The sequence below is a fragment of the Calypte anna genome, chromosome 9 (assembly GCF_003957555.1).
Source record: "Calypte anna isolate BGI_N300 chromosome 9, bCalAnn1_v1.p, whole genome shotgun sequence".
Taxonomy (NCBI): Eukaryota; Metazoa; Chordata; class Aves; order Apodiformes; family Trochilidae; genus Calypte; species Calypte anna.
Genome location: NC_044255.1, coordinates 8,064,459 through 8,086,339, shown reverse-complemented (window position 1 = coordinate 8,086,339; position 21,881 = coordinate 8,064,459). Strand labels below are relative to the sequence as shown.

General features: G+C 40.8%; 2 protein-coding genes across 17 annotated transcripts in view; one reads left to right on the top strand and one right to left on the bottom strand.

Annotated features, from left to right (window-relative positions):
• Window positions 1-21,881, bottom strand: part of GIGYF2 (GRB10 interacting GYF protein 2) — a 75,041-nt gene that overhangs the window by 32,201 nt on the left and 20,959 nt on the right. For 15 of the 16 annotated variants that reach the window (XM_030456254.1, XM_030456262.1, XM_030456247.1 and 12 more), the window contains 3 exons: window positions 21,528-21,636; window positions 14,377-14,488; window positions 13,792-13,832 (listed from right to left, as the gene is read on the bottom strand). In XM_030456254.1, coding sequence (XP_030312114.1) covers window positions 13,792-13,832; window positions 14,377-14,488; window positions 21,528-21,636 — 262 coding nt within the window. The remainder of the gene's footprint in view (window positions 1-13,791; window positions 13,833-14,376; window positions 14,489-21,527; window positions 21,637-21,881) is intronic. The other variant, XM_030456255.1, reaches the window with a different exon arrangement.
• KCNJ13 (potassium inwardly rectifying channel subfamily J member 13) lies at window positions 1,396-10,121 on the top strand. The gene is made up of 3 exons (XM_008490989.2): window positions 1,396-1,452; window positions 7,360-7,840; window positions 8,929-10,121. Exons 2-3 carry the CDS (start codon window positions 7,363-7,365, stop codon window positions 9,549-9,551), a joined length of 1,101 nt encoding a protein of 366 aa, XP_008489211.1. The 5' UTR covers window positions 1,396-1,452; window positions 7,360-7,362; the 3' UTR covers window positions 9,552-10,121.

Sequence of the window (21,881 nt, the reverse complement as noted above, 5' to 3'; positions counted from 1 at the left end):
TGGTAGTGTTAGATTTTCATTGAATCAGATTAGCAAACCTGTGACCGGACACTGTAGGCTTTCTACAGCACAAAATATGGCTTGTAAAAAAATGCAGCTTGTTAAAAAAAATAAAATAATCCTACTTGGGAATAAAAGAGGCTGTCTGGAGAGTGGTTCAACTGTGCTGCAGTCTAGAGAGAAGGGTCAAGGGCGAGTCACTTTGTCCTGTCACAGTGGTGGGAGTCCCCTTGCACAGCAGCACTTGCCCTGGTTCTAAAGGTCACACTATGCCTGTCACAATTTTCAGTGCTGTGCCCAAACATGTATTAGTGTTCCATACTAATGAAGCAAAGAATTAATGTTTTGCAGTTTAGGATTGGGAGGAAGGTTAAAGAAAAAAAAAAAGCGCGAGGGCGGATTTTGTTTCCTAAGCAGGAAAGTCTACATTAATAATTTTCCCAGCAGGCCTTCAGCAGTTTTACTGCAAACAACCAGTCTTTGTTTCTCAGATCCTCTTACATCTGACGTTCAATCAAAGCCCTCACATCGGCAGCTCACCAAGGGAAAAAAAAAAAGTGTGAAATACTACTGCATTACAAAGCTGTCCTCAGAGAGCAGCACGCTGACCACTCTGCACGGTCCTTCATCAGAAACATCTTCCCTAAACAACTTTTTAATCATTTGATAAGTGAAATACCTTCAGGGCAAAAGTTTCCTGCACAGAATCAGCAACCCACCTAATCTGCACCGTTTCGTTCTGAGGCTTTAGCAAATCCTGTGATTAATTCCCTGTTTTCACAAAGGTGCAATGTGGGTATGAACAGAAGGGGCTAGAGCTGTATCCTCTGAGCAGCACTCCAGAGACCATAGGCAGAGGGGCATGAAGACAGCAGCAGGGAGACACAGGAGTTTCTCTTGTCACCAAGCTGTAGTGACACTGGTTAGGGACAGAGTATGGAAGAGCAGTGTGTTTGTCAGCACCAATATGGAAACTTTTTCCATTCAGCTTTTCCAGGGGAATTTTGGCCTTTTCAACTTTCACGTAGAACTTTAAGATTATACAAACCTAAAAAATTATCTTGATTAAGGAGGTGAAGGAAAAGGCACCCCTTCTCCAAGTAAGTGTTGGAGGATTTCTCCTTGGCTCCTAAGGGTTTGTGTTGGGTAAAGAAATGCTCCTAACAAACCAGCATTCTTTTCCACATGATCAGAGCTAACCGGCCCCCCTGCAGGCAAAATGACCAATCAAATCAGCTTCAGATGAAAACCAACCCCCCCTCCCCAGCACTATAAACACAGGAATGAGACATACAAACCCATTTTTACATATTTAAAAAAAAAAAAAAAATCTCTACCAACCACTTGTGGGAAATCTCTTGCCAGTGCTGGGACCAATACACGAGACCAGCCCAGTCCCTCTCCTGGACCAAGTATTCCCCCTTCTCCTGCACACAAACCCTCCAAAGACTGGTGAGTACACAAAACGATCTTCATTTTTTCTCTTATTCTAAGATTAGAAATTGTTCTGTCATTCTGTAATCAAAGAAATCCAAAGTTCTTCTCAGGGCGCAGGGTTTTATTTCTAAAGCTTGCTAAATTAAGTATAACTTTAAACAAAATGGTTTCGGATTTTCCCTCCCTTCAAAATCAAAATGCTTTCTCAGATAACCGTACTCCTAACATCATACAGAGCAAGACCGAGGTCATTATGCAGTAATTTTCCAGAAAGGTTTCAGGAGAAATAGTGCCAGAAAAGCTCTGCAATCAGGGAGCACTTGCAAGCTTATAGCTAAGGCAGCGAGGCTGCTGCTCAGCCAGACATTACAAAAGTCTTCCTCACCTTCCTGGTACATTCATCCTAACTCAGCATTTACATACCACCACAATTTAAAGAAATCAGCTTCACCTCTTCAAGTCTGTTTTTGCCATTTCTAATCCTACCTTGTGCCTTTAATTATTTTCAACCAATGCATTCTGACCCAGCTAGCCCTGCTGCTCAGAGCCCATGCACAGGTACCAGGTACCAACTATGACACCCTAGAAAGCTCTGTCATTCCAGATAAACCATCAGAAACTCTGAGTCACACAGGGCAGGACTGCTCATTCCAAAAATTTAACAAAAAAAAAAAAAAAAAAAAAAAAGGCAGCAGACTACAATTACTAAAGCCTTACATCAAACATTCTACCTCTTAATTTGAAATTTACTCCACTAGCAACACTTAGTTTTGCATTCCAATTTCTTTGTAAGGATTTAATATATGCTAGCATGTTTTAAAACTTCAAACAACACTTAGGCAAAGCCATGATAAAACTTTTCTGTTTCTCTAAAGGTGACCAGGCTAGTTGGTCTACTCAGATGGTACTTCATAATCAATATGTAGGGTTCATATGGACTTTCACAATATTTTTGGACTGCTTTACTATACTTTATACAAAATGAAGCACTACAGATGTCCCCAGAAAATCAAGTATATCAGCAGCCTTGACTTCTGTGCTATGAAAAGACATACTCTCTCATTTTATCAAAATTTTTAGTTTGGCTTGGTTTTTACATCCTGTTTTTTGGCTTGTTTACTACATCCTGTAGTAAACTGTCACAAAAACACAAGCTTCCACATCCTATATTTTGTTTGGCACTTGCTTTGAAAAGTATGACTTGGGCTCAACAAATTGAAGCTCCCAGGTTTACAAGACTGACATAGGTAGCAAGTTCTGAAAACTGTTACTTTAATGCTATAGACTGCTTGGAAAAAAACAGTTTTGCCACAAACTACTCCCATTCTTCTCAATGAAGCAATAGCGACAAAACATACAGGAAAAACATGTTTGACATTTTAACTACTCTACTAACAGCTGTAGCATAAGCTTTCAACCAGAGCAATTTTTCTAACTGAATTACTTCTAGCATTTCTAAGATTGTCTCCTAATGAAAGTTATATGATCCAGTTATATCATCAATACTGAACAACCCCTTCACTTCCTAACATTAATGCAAGACCAAGGATTGCCACTCAATCTAAAAATAATAATACTGCAGCAAACATTCAGAAAAGTGGCTTTTAAAAACAATTATAAACCTAGTTTGTTCTTGCTGCAAAGTTTAGAGCAATGTATCTGAACAATGCCAGCTTAGAAAACAGAGGTGATGTTTAAAGTTGAAATTAGTCCAGGATTCTGTGAACTGGGGACAAGTAAGGAGGGGACGTACACACCCCCAGGGGGCACGCCAGCACCCCTGAGGCTTTCATACATCTTCAAACCACGTTACAGCTGTACAAACAGTTCTTGCAGCTACTCCCAGCAAACAGCAGGTCCCCTGGACTCCGCTGTCACCATGAGGCAGTGCACTTTAAACCATCACAAATCCCTTCCGAGGCCAATTAGAACAGACTGTGTGCAGAGCAGCAGCGGGGCAGGTGGGGCAGCACTGCAGACATTCCCCCCACCCATGAGCACAGCCCCACTCCAGGGCATCCAGGCCCCTCCTGGTCCCAGGCTGGGAAGGGGGACATCAAATGCCATCAGAGAAGGCAAACAAATAGAAAATACAGACACTGCTGCAAATGAGTCCCCTGCCAGCCTATCAGAGTCGTAACAGCTCAGCATCTGCTGTTCAGGGAAAGGCTAAGCAAGAGGGAAGAACTGGAAAGCAGCATGGTGGCATGGAACAGTAATGCAACAAAGAGCTGTTGCAACACCAGGAAGAAGATGCCAACCAAGAAAGCAAAGCCTGGGAAATCAGTATGCTGGATCAGGAATTTCAGAAATGCAAGTGATATCCTAGAGCTGTAGGGCAAAGTTTTATGGCACATAAATCATTAGCAAGCCGGGTCAGTTCAGAACCTGTCCGTCTGCTATGGAAAGGGAAATTGATTTTAAAAGGTATTCACCCTACTTTGACTTGTCCTATAGGAGTGTATAGGACAGAGCAGACGGAGAGAAGGACAATGACAGCAAAGAGATATTTAAAAAAAGGAACTGATGTGCACCCTGGACTTGGTGATAACCATTTCACTTTCAGCAGACTGCAAACAACAAGGATTAAACACACTGTAAGAATGATAAAAGACTGGTCAACATTCCAAAAGAGGTTTAGTGAAGTAATTTCTGACCGTTCTTGTCCTTCCAGTCAAGGGCTATCAGTTGAGAGATGGAGGGGGAAGGAACACCCCAAACCCACAAGACTTTCAACAAGTCAAGAACCAGGAACGGTAAAACCAGACAAGTAGCATAACACAAAAAGTTAAGAGCTGAGCCTAGACAAATCTGGATTAGAAATACAGTATGTATTTATCAGTGGACACAAGTACTCTCTAAACAATGCACATTTTCTCTTTTCATGTCAAGGTTGAGTGCCTTTCCTAAAACACCTGTTTGAAACTGGGATTAATGAAAGGACATCACAGAAAATGCTGGGCAGGGGATCAGATCAGATGGTCCCAACTGTACTTTGTAACTGCTTTAATTTATCACTTACAAGAAGATATGTATTTTAATACAAAAATTTTTAAAATTCAAAGTCACATCTACTCAAGTTAATTCTGCTTTGAAAACAGAGGACTAATCCTCGAGGGCCAAGTAATCAATTTCTCAAAGCTGTTTTTTCACCTCTTACTCTAAATCAGCTGCATTGCTCTCAGAGCCCATTGGCAATTTCTTACCCATTATTCCCATCCCAAGAAGTTGAGACTTGTGGCTCTTAAAGCCCTCGAGCTTACAAACAACCATCACTGCCATCAAATTATGATACCTAATATTTTAAAGAGTCCTAGACAAGAAAAATCATAGGCCTGCATCAAGTGATACCAGAGCAGTAACATGGCTAACCAGCAAGCAAACTGCCCTGCTGGGTGTCCCCAGAATCAGAGACACAGGACTGCTGCAACATCTGCTGCTGGGGGCTAATGGAGGTTCTCTTCACCAGGTACCTTTGAGATCTCTCAATAATGGATGTGCTCTCACAGAAGATCCAAACCAACCTGCTGGTGAACACTAACCAATTTTTTTCAGAGCTTTAAGTCAATGTTAAGTGATTAATCACCACCCTAGAAAGCTCCTTAATCAACAAAACCGAGACCCTGCAATGCTGTTAACATTCTGCTCTAAATCTGCACTGCTCAAGCATGCCACGTGGGCCTGAAGTATAGCCTCAAAATGTAATACATTAAGACAAAAAGAAAAACATAGTTAATATGACACTGTAGGAAAGGCTTCTGTCACCAGTCACACCATATCAGCTTCATTCTCACAGTGTATGTTTGTTTTGCAAACCCAAGGTACTTTGAGGCTATGAGGCAGATGCTGCTGCTTTCAAAGCACCATGGAATTCACACAAGCACACTAGGTTGTTTTTTTTTCAGGAACACACGAGGTTTACACCCAGAGGCATTCTGCTCTGGAAGTGTTCTCCTCTCCTCAAACAAGGGAGTGCTTCTTGCCAGTACTGCTTATTCTAACATGGTAAAACCAAGGTGTTGTCCAGTTTATTAAGAGCACTGACCCCATTATCCTTTCCATTGAGAGATGTTCATTTTCCAGGCCCTCCCAGGCATCCAGAAGCATTGTTCTACACCTCAGCACTAGGTCTCTGCTCTACAGACAAGTCACTGATCATCTGGTTCCTAAAGCATTTAAAACTGCACTCAGGTTATTGTAAATTACACAAGTGTGCAGCAAGACTGAAAAGTGCCATTTAGAAAGTTCCATAGTAGACCAAAGATAAAACTCAGAGGAAAGCCATGCTACAAATCAAGGGGACTATGACCAGAATTCCTCAAGAAAAGCAGCCTGGTACTACTGACCAGAAGAATCTCAGAAGGCCCACTGTATTCTTTGGCACAGGAAGTGCTTTTGAAATATTCTAGGAAATGTGAATTTGAAAATAAAAGGGGAAAACACCAAATTCTGCTCAGGCCTATAACTACTTGACATCCTCTTGGAACACAGCAAGGATGTAAGAACTAGCTGGATGGTTCTGAGAAGCTAGAGAAAAAGGAGTAAAGGAAAAAAGGAGCTAGAGTAAAGGAAAATCAAAATCCAGCTAAATATTCACTGTGATGTCAGTTCTCATACTTCTGTATGCACTGAAAGCACAAGTAGAAGAGACTTTTGTAATTACTAAAACCTGGTATCAGTATCAAGTAACGAGTCAGGAAAACCGTGGGTTTACAGGATCTAAGATCACGGGAAAAATTTTTACCCTTCAAATTCATTCTGAAGTTCAGGTTCCTTAGCTCTGATGTGTTCCGAGTTAAAACTAGGGCAGTATTCCTGCGGGGTAAAAAAATCTGATTCCACTAGCTTGTTTTCACAATTGTATAATTATAGACTTGCAGAATCTATGTGTATCTTCACAATATTCATTGCTCCATGAACAAGGTTCCTCACAACCTTCTTCATGTAGGTTGCACACAGTACAAAGTCTGTATTTTGCATGAACACCTACTTATTAAATCTGCCTCAGGTGACCTTAAACATTCAGTATCTATATTGAGTGGCCAGTGTATTTCCAAAGACACTCAGGATCTCTGCCAAGTTTGGCAAGTTTCAAGGTTTAGAAGTGAAGAGAGAAGCCCAACACCTCAAATACCTGCAAGTATCCATTTTGCCTCCTGCATCTGCAATTCCGCCTTCATCCCCTAGTTCCCACCTACCTGCTGTCCTATTTTCTCATTTGATCACAAATAAATATGCTGCTTGGGCAGACTAAACTTCCAACTGCAGAACAGTGGATTTTCAGCACTGGTCTGTTTTACCCTGATCCTTACACAAACAGCCTCAGACTCCCACAAAAGCTCTACCCTGAACAGAGAGGGTACAGACAGCAGTCAGTTCCTGACCAAGGAACACCTGAGAGGGCTATCAAAGAAACTCCAGCATTCCCCTAAAATGCATAAAAATGTTGGGAAAAATAATGTAAAAAACATTATGGTACTATTGTTACTAGTGTTCCTAATAGCATCAGGAAACTGTTGTCAGATAAAATGAAGTTACAAGACCCAAAATAATTGGACAAAATTCAATTACTTTTCATATACAGTAAGCATAACCCCATCCCACTCACTCCTTAAGAATCACAGCACCTAACTCAAATGTAAACTTAGAAAGGTAAAGTATGAAAGTTATATTTAAACAACTAAGCAGGGAAACTTGGAGAAGTAGTCAGATTTTTAAACCTAATCTTTTCTAGCAAAGTATTACCACAAACAGTGGTAAATTCCTCTCCTGACTTAATCTTCTCTGGATTGCAATGTATAAGCCCTCCTTTGTTGGCTGCAGTATTTCAACCCCTGCTGATGTGTCAAAAACTGTGAACATTAGGCAAAACACAAATATGCTGCACTCTACTGGATTTTTTCCCTTTTTTCTCCCTTCCAGGAGATGCGAACAGATACGACAGAGAGCAATAACACCAAAGCCAGTGCCCCCCTCCTGACCCAAAGATACATGAGGATGGTCACCAAGGATGGACACAGCACATTCCAGCTGGATGGTGCCCAAAGAAAAGGTCTGGCCTATCTCCGAGATGTATGGGGAATACTAATGGACATGCGCTGGAGATGGATGATGCTGGTCTTCTCTGCTTCTTTTGTCATTCACTGGCTGGTCTTTGCAGTGCTTTGGTATTTGCTGGCTGAGATGAATGGGGACCTGGAGCTGGACCATGATGCTCCACCCGACAACCACACTATTTGTGTCAAGTACATCACCAGTTTCACAGCTGCTTTCTCCTTCTCACTGGAGACACAACTGACCATCGGCTATGGCACCATGTTCCCCAGCGGGGACTGTCCCAGTGCCATCGCCCTGCTCGCAATACAGATGGTTCTGGGACTCATGCTGGAAGCCTTCATCACAGGTAACCCTTCATGTTTCATCTTTAGATAGAATAGGTGGAACAATCAGATTTAAGAAACTGAGCTAGAAATAAATAGTGATCACATTAATACCTGAAAGAACAACTGAACTGGTCACTAAAAGGTTAATGAGATTCCAGCAATGTAGCAGCAAAGTTGGACACCTTTCATTAACTAAAGACAAAGACTCCTTTATGTCAAAAGGCATAAATTAGGCAATAACAAGATCTAGACTTGAGGGTTCCACTATTCATTGGTCGACACTTGTGGCAGCTCACCACTTACCACTCTCAATCACTTATTTCATTATCTCTCAAAATTTTTTCAATGGAATTACAATATTTAAAGTCAACTTTTTGATTAACAGTTTTAAAGTTTACTTTTTTTGTCTAGCTGAAGTATTTTTGCTTGTCTTTGTCATTAAGCACTCCTCAGTACCAAACACAATGAAAATTTTGACAATGTCACAGATATTTCAAGGCCTTTAAAGTTGTTTTGAAAATTTCTCATTTAAAGTATTTCAATAAAGATGCACAGGTTAATCCACTATGTATTAAGAAAGAGCTTCCCCAAGGTCTGGTCCAACTAACAGGCTGGACATTAGAAAAAATTCTTACCCTGTGAGGGTGCTGAGCCCCTGGCCCATCTTGCCCAGGGAACTGTCGCTGCCCCATCCCTGGCAGTGTCTCAGGTCAGGTTGGATGGGGCTTGGAGCAACCTGGGCTGGTGGGAGGTGTCCCTGCCCATGCAGGGGGGTTGGAACTGGATGAGTTTTAAGGTCCCTTCCAACCCAAACTATCCTATGATCATAATAATTACAGTAAATCAGGACAAGCTAACAGCTCTCCTTCCTACAGCTACAGTTGCTCACTCTCCAAATGTCAGCAAGTTAAAATAGTTTAGAAAAGAAGCATTTTAGGGAACGCTATACTTTTTAAACAAAAAATGGGTCAGTGTCATACCAGCCCAGCAGTTTTCAAAGGCTAGAAAGCCCATTCCTCCCCAACATTTGCTTCTGCTCCTCTGACTGTTCCCCAGAGCTAAGAGGCTCCAGGTCCTGGTGTTCAGCTTGTTCTCTTGCCTGACACAGGTGCTTTTGTGGCAAAGATTGCCCGGCCCAAGAACCGGGCCTTCTCCATCCGCTTCACCCGCTCCGCCGTTGTGACACATGCCGAGGGGAAGCCCTACCTCACCTTCCAGGTGGCCAACACACGCCCCAGCCCGCTGACCAGTGTCCAGATCTCTGCTATCCTCTACCAAGAGCAAGAGAACGGGCAGCTGCACCAAACTACTGTTGACTTTCACCTAGACAGTGTGACCTCGGATGAGTGTCCTTTCTTCATCTTCCCACTGACCTACTCCCACTCAATCACTCCATCCAGCCCTCTGGCTGCCCTCCTCCAGCGGGAAGCTGTTCACCATTTTGAGCTGGTTGTCTTTTTATCAGCTGTGCAGGAGGGCACTGGAGAAATGTGTCAAAGGAGAACATCCTACCTCCCCTCAGAGATCATGCTGTACCACCGCTTCGCCTCCGTGCTAGCCCGCAACGCCAAAGGTGAATACCAGATCAAGATGGAGAATTTTGACAAGACTATTCCTGAGTTCCCAGCTGCAGCTGACTCAAAGAGTCCGAAAAGGACTGACAAGGAGATCCGCATCAATGGACAGCACGCTGACAGCTTCCAGCTCTCTGAGACTGGCCTCACAGAATAGAGAGAACAGACTTTGAACTGTGTGCTTTTTTAATTGTTATGACATAAAACTTTCAGGTTCCATTTACAACCTTCCTCCCTTGCCTGCCCTGCCACCTTCTAGTGATCTTTCTCTTGTACTCCCATCCTTTTGATTACAAGACGATAGGCAGAGGAAAGAGAACCGGTGTGCCCACTGTAAGCTGAGGAGAAACTGGATTAACCACCCAGGACAAAGGCAGGTACAAGAATCACAGAACTAATTTTGGGAAATTAGAAGAGCTGTCTGCTGAATTCACCAGACTATGATTAAAGCTGCACTGACCCTGCATGGAAAGGCCTTCAAAACTCCTAAAGCTGACAAAAATCATAATTAACCAGCTTGCACAACTACAAAAAAGAAAAGTCTCAGTCAAAACCAATATGGAGATGTTCACTAAATGTATTATTTCTGGGATAAGCAACTCTATTCATCCACAATCCTAGATTTTTCTGTTCTCCTAACTCCTTTGGGATACAGGGGGTTACCAGTTTTCAGATGGCTGAGTTCACTTAGAAAGTACTGCCAGTCTCTCATGGCAGTGAAAAACACTTTGGCTGTTCTTATTAAGCAAAACTGTAAATACTAACTGTAGCTCTTCCTTCTGCCAAGCAAGAGGAGAACATCTTGGCTCAAGAGAGGTCTATGGAGACACTATCAAAAAATCTTGATGTATGTAAAAAATGCTGCAGTGGAAAATTTTTCATTTTTGGAAACACTGAATAAATTATTTAGTAGTGGAAGAGAGACTATACTAAATGAATTAATGTACTATTTTTACAGGACAATAAACTCCACATGTTCTCCTCTTTGCGCTGCTTGTCCCAAGTAGGTTTGACCTAGAAGGGTGCATTATATACACTAGAACTGCATCCATTTATATTTTATGCTTTTTAACATCAATATTTGCCTGTACACACTGCACATATTTACAGAGACACTTGAATCAATTTTAAAATAAAAAATTAAAAACTATACATGAGACTTTTGTATTTACGTGCGTCATAAACCTACTGCAATCCAGACATTGTTCTGAAGCTCCTAAATAATTTAGGAAGCTAAAGGATAAACAGAATTACGGATAATTATTTCCAAGCTCTCTACAAAAGCAGTGTTGATTATATGTTCATACCTGAATAGTGAGGTACCAAAATAAAGTTCTTTTTCAAAAGTAAAAGGCTTTTCCCAGAAACCCAGAAAACAGATACCAACTTTCCTGGACAACAGCATTGCACACCAAGTGTGCCTCCTAGCTTCAGTGAGGTTGGTAGCAACAGGAAAAAACACCTGAAGCGCTCCAAGATGCTGTTCAACTGAATTCTTCTCAAGCCCCAAAACCTTTCAATTAAGTGTGTCCACATCCCAAAGGAGGTTAAGAAAAAGAAGCTACTTTGCCTTAGAGTCCGGGGAAATGGGAAGTAGTCTCATGGAAACACTTCCCACAGGGACAGGGAATGAGGCAGAAGGCTCATGTTTTCACTGCAGTTCAGCTCAATTTCCAAAACTATTTAGGTATTCCCTCCCAATCAATCCAGACCTCAGACAGATTTGGTTTTATTACAAATACCCTCAAAATCTTTTAATTTTTATGTACAAGCATTCATGAATACTGTGGAGTTTGCAAAGCCACATGCTATGAACATGGCCTTCATCCCTGCTCCTCAAAGCTGTTGACTCATCTGCAATCCACAGATCCTTTATCTACCCTCTTAAGTATTTCCACAAGCATCATTTCCCTGTTCTCTACCAACATACTACCTTGACAAGAGTCCTACAAGTTAAGAATCAGTGCAAGAGAAGTAGAACAGATTCCTGTGTCAAGTCTGAAATAACCACCAAGAAAAAGAGATCCATATTCTGTGCAAGGTATCATTTTTCCCGTATTTCACATACTCTAGTCTCAGACAAACCAATTGTTTTAAAATTCAGATGTATAATCCAAATGGGACACTACTCTAATCTCACCATTTAGAGCCAAAACTATAAATAGCTATTTTTAATTTCAGTTATCAAAGTGTGGGCTGCTTCATTTGGCTTCTAAATGATTTGAAACTTTAAAGTCGTCCTATTTTAAAAATAATTTTCCATTTATAGATTTAGTTTAAAAGGGGGTACAGCAGCAAGTACAGAGGAAAAATGTTTCGTACACACTAAATACAATCTTCAAATATATTTTGGAATGCAATGCTGAAGACTACTACAGAAGCAAATTAGACAGGCACAACTGTGTAGTTATTTCAAAGCAGCTGCAGAATTAAGGTTAGACGAAACATCCCTATTGCTTTTACAGCTCCAGAAAATTGATGAACCAGACATGTTTCACCAAGTACTGGAAATATGTGATGCCCAAATCAGACAACAAGCCTAGAAAGGTTGCCTATAGGCTCTGATGATACAAAATTGCACTCTACACTTTCAACCAACAGGAGGAGAGCAAGATAGTGATGAAACTGCTTCGCATGTGATTCTTGCTACTGAGGCAAGGAAGAAAGCTCAATTCAAAGGAAGTCAGCATCTTTTTTAGAGTCACACCTTTTTTATATTCAACTGATAAAAAATACACATTCAACAGAACCCAAGCAGGTTCCACAACTGACTTACTAAACATCTTCTTCTATTAACATTACAATTACTTACCACCAGTGTGTAATTGCTGGTAACTAACCAAATCCCCTCAGCTACTAAGCTTTTACTAATCAAGAGACTGCTCAGAAAATTAAACTGCTTTTGTGCAGCTCTAAAAGACAGCCATGATCAAGAAAGCAATTTGCTCACTTTCTTTGCTAACAGCCTCAGCCTTCCAGAAGCTATTTGGGCTCTCAGTTAAGCGTCAAGACTGTGACAACTTGCTAAACTCCCAAGGACTTGGTGCACCTTCCATTTGCATACTAAGAGCAGGAACAGATATTGTTCATTATGAGAATCAGTTGCAAACTGTTGCGAGCTCTGAAAAAGTAGCCAATTTTTAAGAATAGTACATTGATCATATTGGAGAAATAATTCTTCATTGAGGGCCTTTTTTCAATCTCATGATTTTTAACTGAAGGGTTCTTGCACTGTCATCCATTATGAATGCCCAGGAGAGTTTAATATTTGATCTCTTAATTCTGTCATGTGATCACCCAGAACAAAGAATATGAAAAAGCTGGCAACTCAGTAAATTATGTAATTTGAGGCTAATCCAAGGCCCTATGAAAGAGCAACAAAAAACTGAAGCACAATACAGCTAGAGAATGAAATCCAGGGTAACAGAAACCACCATGTCCATCTGCTAACACAAGCTGACCTTGAATCAGAAACTGAACACTGATTCCCACCTCAGTCTTTCTGCTTCCACTGTTTTCTGTGGTACCCTAGTGCTTGCTGTTCCTTCTTTTGGCACACCTGTATCCCTGTCTCATACTCAAAATACTGTGTCACTGCAAAGTCTTTCCTCAACAGTAACCCTTAATCAGGGCTCAAGTCAGACCAACACTTTCTCTTAATACTTTTGTACTCCCCACCTTCTTTCTTTTTGAAGGTAAAAAGGAGAGCAGTGGTCCTCCCACCTGTAGGGACATTCATCTCTAACACAGAGATATCCAAATATAAATTGCTATTGTTAAAACAATTTTTTATATTTAAACTTGAGAAATATTGCAGGTCTCTTACTTCTATCGTAATGTGCTACAGAGCTCTTAGCTAATTAAGACCAAACTAGAAGAGAAATAGGACAAGAAACTTCAGAGGAGCAACCAGCTGCTGCACAAAACTTCGTGATTTGAAAATGAGCACACCATCCCTTACTATGAAGCAGGACTTCCACCACAGCACATGCAGACACCATGAGAGGGTCCTCTCTATGAAATGCTCCACAGAATATGAATTCCAAAGTCCTCCTCACTAGGAGGAATTGATACAAATAAGAGACACTTTATACCAGCTGAAAGCTCAGGCAGAATCCAGTTCCACCTGTACGCATCACATCTCAACTGAACAACCAACCTGTTTACTGCAGATTTTTCTTATCTAAAACATTTAAAATGTCTAACAGGAAATACAACATAAAATAAGAAAACCAACACTTCGGGAACACATTTAGGTAACGTGGCACAGTACCACGAATCTTGTATCAACGATATTCTCCGAGTAATAAGAAAGTTTTATGTAAACAGAGGTCCCTTCCCCAAAAAACACCCTGCTCCTCCCTCCCATTTCTGCCCATGTGGTAACAAAACCATACCTGGATCTTTTCGCCCTGGTTTTTCAAAGCGTCTGTCTCCCCTAGAAAGGCAGAACAGAAGTTTCAAATAAGGTTTTGGAACTACTCCACTCTTTTTAGGTATGGTGTTGTTTTGATTATTTTACTTGGGAGGGGGCTTTTTTAAAATCAGAGCTTGATGGACAGTATCCACTCAACAACCAAAGTTTTCAGGAACACTGATACACAGGTAGCCTTTGGCAGCTTGGTATGTTTTGAAATGTGACCTTAAGTACTGTCAATAATACAGAGACTAAAACTGAAGTGAAACTTGTAGCAATCTGTATTTTCCACCCCTCATTTCCACTGCAACTGTGTCTGTTATATTCTCTTAAAGAAGTTCCTTCTCCCCAGGAACTCAGATGAAAAATTCTTTGTGAAAATACCCTCACTTGCTCCAGAGCTTCTAGAAACATTACTGTGTTCACTCCATCCTAGAAATTCAAACACTCCACTGGCAGATACACCTCAACACCTTTCCTCGAGTGTTTTTACGAAGTCAAAAGATACAAACAGAAGCTAGGCAGTTGTATGCAAAAAAAACTTGAAGGGCTAGAGTTCTGTTACCTTTCCTCCCAACTCTGAGATCTGTGCATTTCCCTGCCCCCTCCTCGCCCAAATCCACCCTCCACTTCATCAAAACTTCTTTGGTAGAAACCGCTTTCTCCTCGGCCTCTGCCTGGAAAGACAAAAAACACAAAGTGTTTGTATAAATAATAATAGAAATAGAAAGAACCAGGTAGGTTTCCCTTTCCTGGTGTCCCTGTGAACTAATCTTGCCATCTTAAGCCCCAGTGAAATTAACTCGGACAAAAGGAAAAAGGAACAAAGACTGAAGAAAGAGTCTTAAGTAAAAACTCTTATCAAGAAGCACAAGACCAGACAGAACAAGCAAACAATTCTGAAACAAACACTACAGAGAAAAAAACCACAAAACCCAGATACTTACCCAATAGCAATTGCCAAAAAAGGATGCGTTGTTCACAGAACATCCCCACAGTACATGTATACTTCACACTTACAAATATCAGATTGCTTTCAAGAGTGGAATCCAGTGTAACAGGACTGCACTGCAGATACACTCTTAATTACTGCTACCAAGATTAATAAGGGAGAAGAAAGCTTCACCACTATTCAGTTCTGGCGATCCCCAGCAGAAATCTCCCACAGGAGTAGCAGTGAGAAAAGAAGGCTCACAGGATGTGTATAGATAGGACAGCATGAAGAACCACAAGAGCTACAGAATAAAAACTATCCTCAGTTTCTCAAGAAATTATTCTCTGCAGGTGGCTACCAAGTATCAAGACAGAAGACAAAGTTACAGCTGTATCCTCAAAGCAGAGCATCTTGAAGCACATCTTGAGGGTTTGGGTATAGAATCATAGAATTGGCTGGGTTGGAAGGGACCTCAGAGATCATCGAGTCCAACCCTTGAACTGCCGTTGCGGTTGCTAGACCATGGCACTGAGTGCCACATCCAGTCTCTAATGTAGATGCAGGGTGTTTGGTTAAAAATAAAATAAAAGCACAACAGAAAAACAACACCCACACACACTTCCCCAGACCTTCAAGATAGCTTATAGCACCTTACAGTTAAATTAATGGGGTGAGGATTCCAAATCTACAGGAGATAATACTGCTTCACCAAGTGCTACTGCAGAAAAACGTAGGAGAGCTTTTATCACCTAATTTCCCAATTCAAGGATCTCATGGCAGTAGAAAACCACAATTTGATTGTCAGGATAGTTCCATGCCTACATACACCCAGTCTCTACAGCCAAGTTCAAGAACTTAAAAAGCACCTGACAAATGGAACCTTTGGCTGTGAAGCAAGCAATGCTCACAAGCATCATTCTTTTAGTATCCCTGTCTGCCTGGCTTCAAGAAAACAACCACCACAAAGGATAAGGTGGGGATCTAGAGGAGTAAGACAGAATGAACAAATGAAATGGGAAATACACACCTTGAAAATGAGCTCCAGCCTCTGCAACTTGCTAGAGGAATAATGGTAACAGGCCTTTACATCTAACAACTATAAAGACCCCTGGATGCCTCAAGGAACTGTGCCATATTCCTTATGGTGCCGTATTGTTCCTTATGAAAAGAGGCTCTGAATAAATGGAAATAAAGCACAGTTGCAACAGTTTCTCTAACACCAGATATCTTGAGGAAAAAAAAGTGATGTCCACATAATCTAGTTAGGCTCCTCAGATAGACACCAATTTCATACCAGGCAGCACAAGCTGCAGGGTGTATAACAAAGCCATAAAGTTTGTCTGTACAATTTCTCCCTCTGCTCCTGAAACGGGATTTAAACAAAACTCCCTTTGCATTTAACAAATGCAAAGGTGACACTCAGCTAAGGAAATGCACTGAGCTGCAAATGTCAGGAGGCTGAATATTTATGTGATGTACACACCTTTATACTTTTATACAGTTTTTATTCTCTAGACAAGGTGTCCTCCTTTGGTTGTTGTTAGAGGCAGGATATTGAATTACAGCAGCCCTTGCCCCATTCAGCACAGCTGTTCTTACACAAGTTCAGGTGGAGAGAGTGGAGCTGACAGAGCCCTCAAGGCAGAAGAAGACTAGGATCAAACTGATGACTTTACTAGAAATACAAATCCTCTCAACTGCAGACAATACAATTCTCTAAGGCTGACCACAGTTAGGAGTGCAAAAACAAGTTGCATAGGCAAGAAGCAGTAAAGATGTGATACAGCATCAAAGTACCACAGTGTTTACTGAGTTAAGGCATCACGGGTCCCCTAAGATCCTGAAAAAGAACTCCAAGACATTGCACTATAATAAAGCCCAGGGAAGTTTTAGCACCTCACACAATGGTAATCTTTGCCTGGTTTCTTCACTACAGGAAAGCTCTCTTCCTTCCTCTCACAGGAGATAATAAAGCAAAAGCAGTTCACATGAGAAAGCCACAGGCAGGCAGAGTCAAAACAGAACAAAGGCACTGACTCATTTCCTGTCTCTGAGGTAGTGGAGGTGGAAAGTTGCAAACACTTTTCCAACAGAAACAAAACTGGTTTCTCCTTTCTGTTTAACACAGTGAGTTATAGTGACATTTGTAGTGCTCCCCTTGCAGTGTGAGCAAGCACCAACACACACTGATTATTGACAGCAGACACAAGTAGAAGAACCAGAAGGCTGGATGTATCAAATAAACTGAATGCCCTCTATACAGGAAAGAACAGAAGCAGTTGTTTTAACAGCAGTGTGGCTTATGGCAGCATTAAAAGCAAGTGAAACAGTAGCCTGAAAAACCACTCTCCACTTAGCCTCACTGTTCCTCAGTATTTCAGTTGTGTTCAGCCACTAGAATGTTTGATTTAAAAGACAACCTTGCAGAAGACTAAAACCTCAACAATTCAGTGTAAGTCTGCCTGTGGGGCCACACTACTCAACTCCCAGCTATACTGATAGGGCCCAGGACCAAACAAAGCCACTTGTGCCCTGGTTGTGTTGATCCCCTCCTCCACTGCTTTCTCCAAGGCACTGTTCCAGGAGCAGTGAGCAGACATGCCCATTCAGCAGCACCCTGTTGAATTCCACCTGCAAGGACAGCAGAAAGCAGGCAGAGCACCAAATGAGAAGAATGCTGCTATAAAATAGATCCTCCCAAGCTGCAGCATGTTCGTAGCTAATAAAGGAAAACCGTGGTATACCAAGTCAGTTACTCAGCAAGTATCACATTGATGAGTTGGACATGAAATTGCTCCCTAGGAAAGAGCTAACACTTATCACAGAATGTATGAAAAATGCTTGCAGAGAGGATAAAATTGACATTAAGCACACTGCTTGCCATTCTGTGTTTGCATTTCTTGGCTTTTTTTATGGCTAATAAATTTGGAACAACATGTTTATTGCCATTAGAATGTTTCTGAAAAAATGCCTGCCATATGTGGAGCAGACCTCCCAAGTGTAGAAGCTGTAATTGAATGCAATGTCAGTAGATGTCAATACTCTTCCATTTAAGAATTGAATGGAACAGCTGTGTCATTTGTGTTTCAGTAATTCCTGAAAAATCTCAGAATGATGGCCTCAATCCACCAGATACTACAATTAACATAGCCACAAGTCTCTAATTTGAAAAACAGACAAGTCTGAATTTAAGTAAAATAATACAAGACACAAGCAAGAGAGCAAGAAGCAGTACAAACTGGCATTCTGTCATCACAGGAAAAACCCAATGCAACACAAGAAGCGGTCTTGAAATTACAACATGGCTGACATTCAGGATCTCTGACGACAGCCATAACATTGTGTGGGAAGAGCAGGATGGCTGCAGTTCAGCCACTGCTGGTTAGGTGTGGGAACTTCCCACTTCCACCCCACTGACACACTTGCAAGCAGCAGCAAAGAAGGATTACAAAGGGGAAAAAGGTGGGAGGGGAAAGAGCTCTAAATGGTAATCGAAGTGCCCTTCATAAAGCTTTTAATCACAAAGGAGAATAGCTACAAAACAAGGTGTCTGTAAGCTTACAGCCCATTCCAGGGACTATTTAAATCTCTCCTCCTCTGAGGCTCTTGTTCATGAATGTTGACATTCCAGTCCCGACAGCACAAAGCTCAGGGCTTAACTGCACACCACAGGGAGCTCCCAGCAAAACAAGTCAATTAGAAAAAGGGTCACGTGCAAGTGTTTGGTTTCTTTAGAGAATATAACTTCAGAACTAAAAATGTTTTGCATTGAACAGAAGACACGTGCAGTATTAGTTATGGCAACTGCACACTGCAAATGCTTTTTAATGGCAACATCAAGTTGTATTTCAGAACAGTTAAAAATTTAAAAAATCAAAGACATCAGCTGAATTAATTGCTGTCAGTGAGACTTGAGGTGATTATGGAGAGAATATTTACTCAGTGTTACACTTGAGTTTTAAGTATTGATTAGCAAAGTCATATCTAGAGCTCTAACAAACAGTTCCCATGGGTTCCTCCACCAGTCTGCCACTGATCCCCTCTTACCTTCCTGAACACTGAAACCTTATTCAGTGACTTCTGCCTCAGTGAGGAAACTGGAATAACAGTAACTTCAGGGAAGAATTTCATGTATGATCAGATTTGTTACGTCAGTCACTTCAAGACAGTCATCTGGTTTTGGTAAAGCTGAAGCCCAAGTGTGATCATCACCAGCTTTGTTGCACCCAATGATGCAGGGTCCACAAAAAACATCAGATAACCTTTTGAACCCAGACAATTTTGCAGGGCAATAAAGGAAAATGCTTTTCAACTGTTAAGTGAAGCAGTTCATTTAGTGAACAAACTCTGAAGAAATTCCAAGTTCTTTTCACTGAAACTTGAAAACAGAACAGCTTTTAAAGCTGGCTACTTGCAAGCAACGTGCTCGTTTTTTAAGTTAGATGCCAACAGTCCTACATGAGCTTTTCATAAATAACTGTTAGAAACAAAGTCCTTAATTATAACATCACATTTATATTTCTCAAAAGTCTATAATTTTCTCTCGGAAGAAGCCCTAATTTGTTTGCTGAGAAAAAGCAACTTTGGGGACACTGATTAAAGCCCAAGTCTAATTGCTCACGGAAAGAAAAGGGGAAGAGTGGAAGAAACAAGCAATAACCTGGATCAGTGAAACAGAAACCTCAGTAATTCACAATTTCAAACTCCAGCAAGAAGGAAAAATGAATGGGGTAAGGTGGGCAAAATGCGTTTTCACAGCAGAAAGGTAACCACGGCAGAGTAGCCTAAATAAGCACAGCACTTAACAAATCACACAAGTTAAGAGAAAAAGGTCAAATGAGGATGAAAACATAAGCGAAGATGACGAATTTTTACAACAAAGTTCTTGAGCTAGTATTTCTTAATATGAAGTATGAAAGAAACAGGAATATATGAAATAGAAGCTTTCAAATAGTCTTAATGACACTAAATTGTAGAGAAATAAGATAAATCAGGTGCCTCGAATTGCCAGTGAGTGGGTGTGTGTCCCACCTTTATTGGCCCCCTGGCCTTGCTCATGCCCAATAGGGGCCTGTCCTAATCAGGCACAGGTGGACTCACACCCACTCACTGGCAATTCGAGGCACCTGATTTATCTTATTTCTCTACACTAAATTTTTAAAGCTCTGTCCACTGAAATGTAATGAATCAAATTTCACTGCCAAACAAAAATTCCATGCATACAAATAGATTAAAAAACTGAATTACTGAATTATGGCAGAAACCATATTCTGCCACACTTATCCCTGTGGCCTCACTGAAACTAGCAGGGGCAATTAAAAAGCCACCTACTGCCCATGGCATTGGATGACATCTACTGTTAATGGTAGAGCAAAAAAAAAACAACAACAAAAAAGAAAAATTTCACAGAAAAAAAAAGGGAGTTTGGCAAATGAGAAATAGTCTTGATACTGAAACTAGAGAGCACACTAGTGGTCATATGGTCTTAAATCACCCAATTTTAAGCAGCATTCATTTAATTTGCAGAATTAAGCTTTAATGCATCTAAAAAAATAGCAAGGACATGCATTAACATAACACAGATGTTAGCAATGCACATGAAAAGCACACAGCAAAAAGCAACAGCTTGCAATGTATAGAGATGTAACAAGGTACACTAAGTGTGCACACACTCTTATTTAAGCCCTGAACTTACAGGCAAAGACAATCATAACTAAAGGGCAGTGTCCAAGAAATCAGGAGACAGCCTTATATGAGTTTAAATTGGATGTGCATTAGCTGGGAAGCAACCACAAGAGGACAGATGACAACCTGCAAATGTCTGAAGGATCTAAACCAAGAATGGAGAAGGATTAAGGGGTAAGAACAGACACGAGAGAACAAATTAAGTCAGAGCAAAATTCTGGTCAAGTATTGAATTATGTATGAAGTGATTTCTGAAAATGTTACTTAACATATCACCAGTTCAAGACATTTAGAATTAATTTAGAAAGGGCCTTAAGAGAAACCTCACCCAAGTACTTGCAAAGGCAGAGGTTATACACTTAATTACTCCTATGACATTTCCAAGCTAATAGCTTCTCGTATTCTAATGTAACCCATAATATTTGTATGCTAAACCCCCCAAAATAGTGTTCACAGCAGTATGCACATTTAAAGGGAACTTCTGAGATAAACTCCAGATTTAGCAATTTGTTTTGAATCGAGACATACTGCTTAAGGACATTTTCTCAATTAATTTTCAAATGATACAGAATGAGAGACCAGTTATAGCAATGCACAGAAACTGCCAAGTCTCTAATTTCTCCCTAATTCAATTGTATCTTTCCATTAACATTCACCTATTTATTCTCAGGCTGTTTATATATAAGAATGACTTTCCAGAACAGTGAAAACCACCTATTACAATCCTAATGTTTTAAATGCATTTGTAGATTCTTTTCCCCTTTCTCTGTAAATTGGTTTGACATCTTTATTACAGTTATCTCTGACAATTCTGAATGAAACAACTTCCTATCTCACCTCAAAACTACTTTTCCTTTTGCCTTCTACATCCCCAGTCTGACAAAAAGTAGGTAAATACAAGTACCAGATGTACACCATGGCAGGCAGAACAATTGCTATACACAACATTCATTCTCTTACCAGTATCTTACTGGAAAGGTTTCCAAGTCTTCAGGGAAAAGAAACTTGGCACGAGAAAACCTTTAGATAACCAAGCTCTGACATCCTTCAGACTCTTTAATCTGCCCAAATGGCAGCACACCCCACTAGCAGCTCACCTCGACCTCTAGAGGAACTTCGACCTCGCGGAGCCCCCACCACCGTTCCTCCTCCACGTCCCGTCAACCGCAGGACAGCAGCACTGTTTACAGACATGGAGAAATTTCTCTGCCAAGAAGAAAAAGCCAAGGTGAGACTCTATTAAAAAAAAAACAAAACAAACAAACAAAAAACAACAACAAAAAAAAAAACAAACAAGCAAACAAACAAAAAAACCAAAACAAACCCAGAAACACTACTGTCCTAATTTTAGCTTAGTATCAGCTTTGTTTTCCTTACATTCATCACAAATTCTCTACAAGTGACTAACAAGGAAAAGGAGACATCAGTAGCTGGAGCTCCTCTAAGGATCT

Coding starts and splice junctions, on each gene's coding strand:
- KCNJ13 (XM_008490989.2), top strand. CDS start 7,363: ATGCGAACAGATACGACAGAGAGCAATAACACCAAAGCCAGTGCCCCC. Junction 7,841..8,928: donor GCTGGAAGCCTTCATCACAG/GTAACCCTTCAT, acceptor TGCCTGACACAG/GTGCTTTTGTGGCAAAGATT.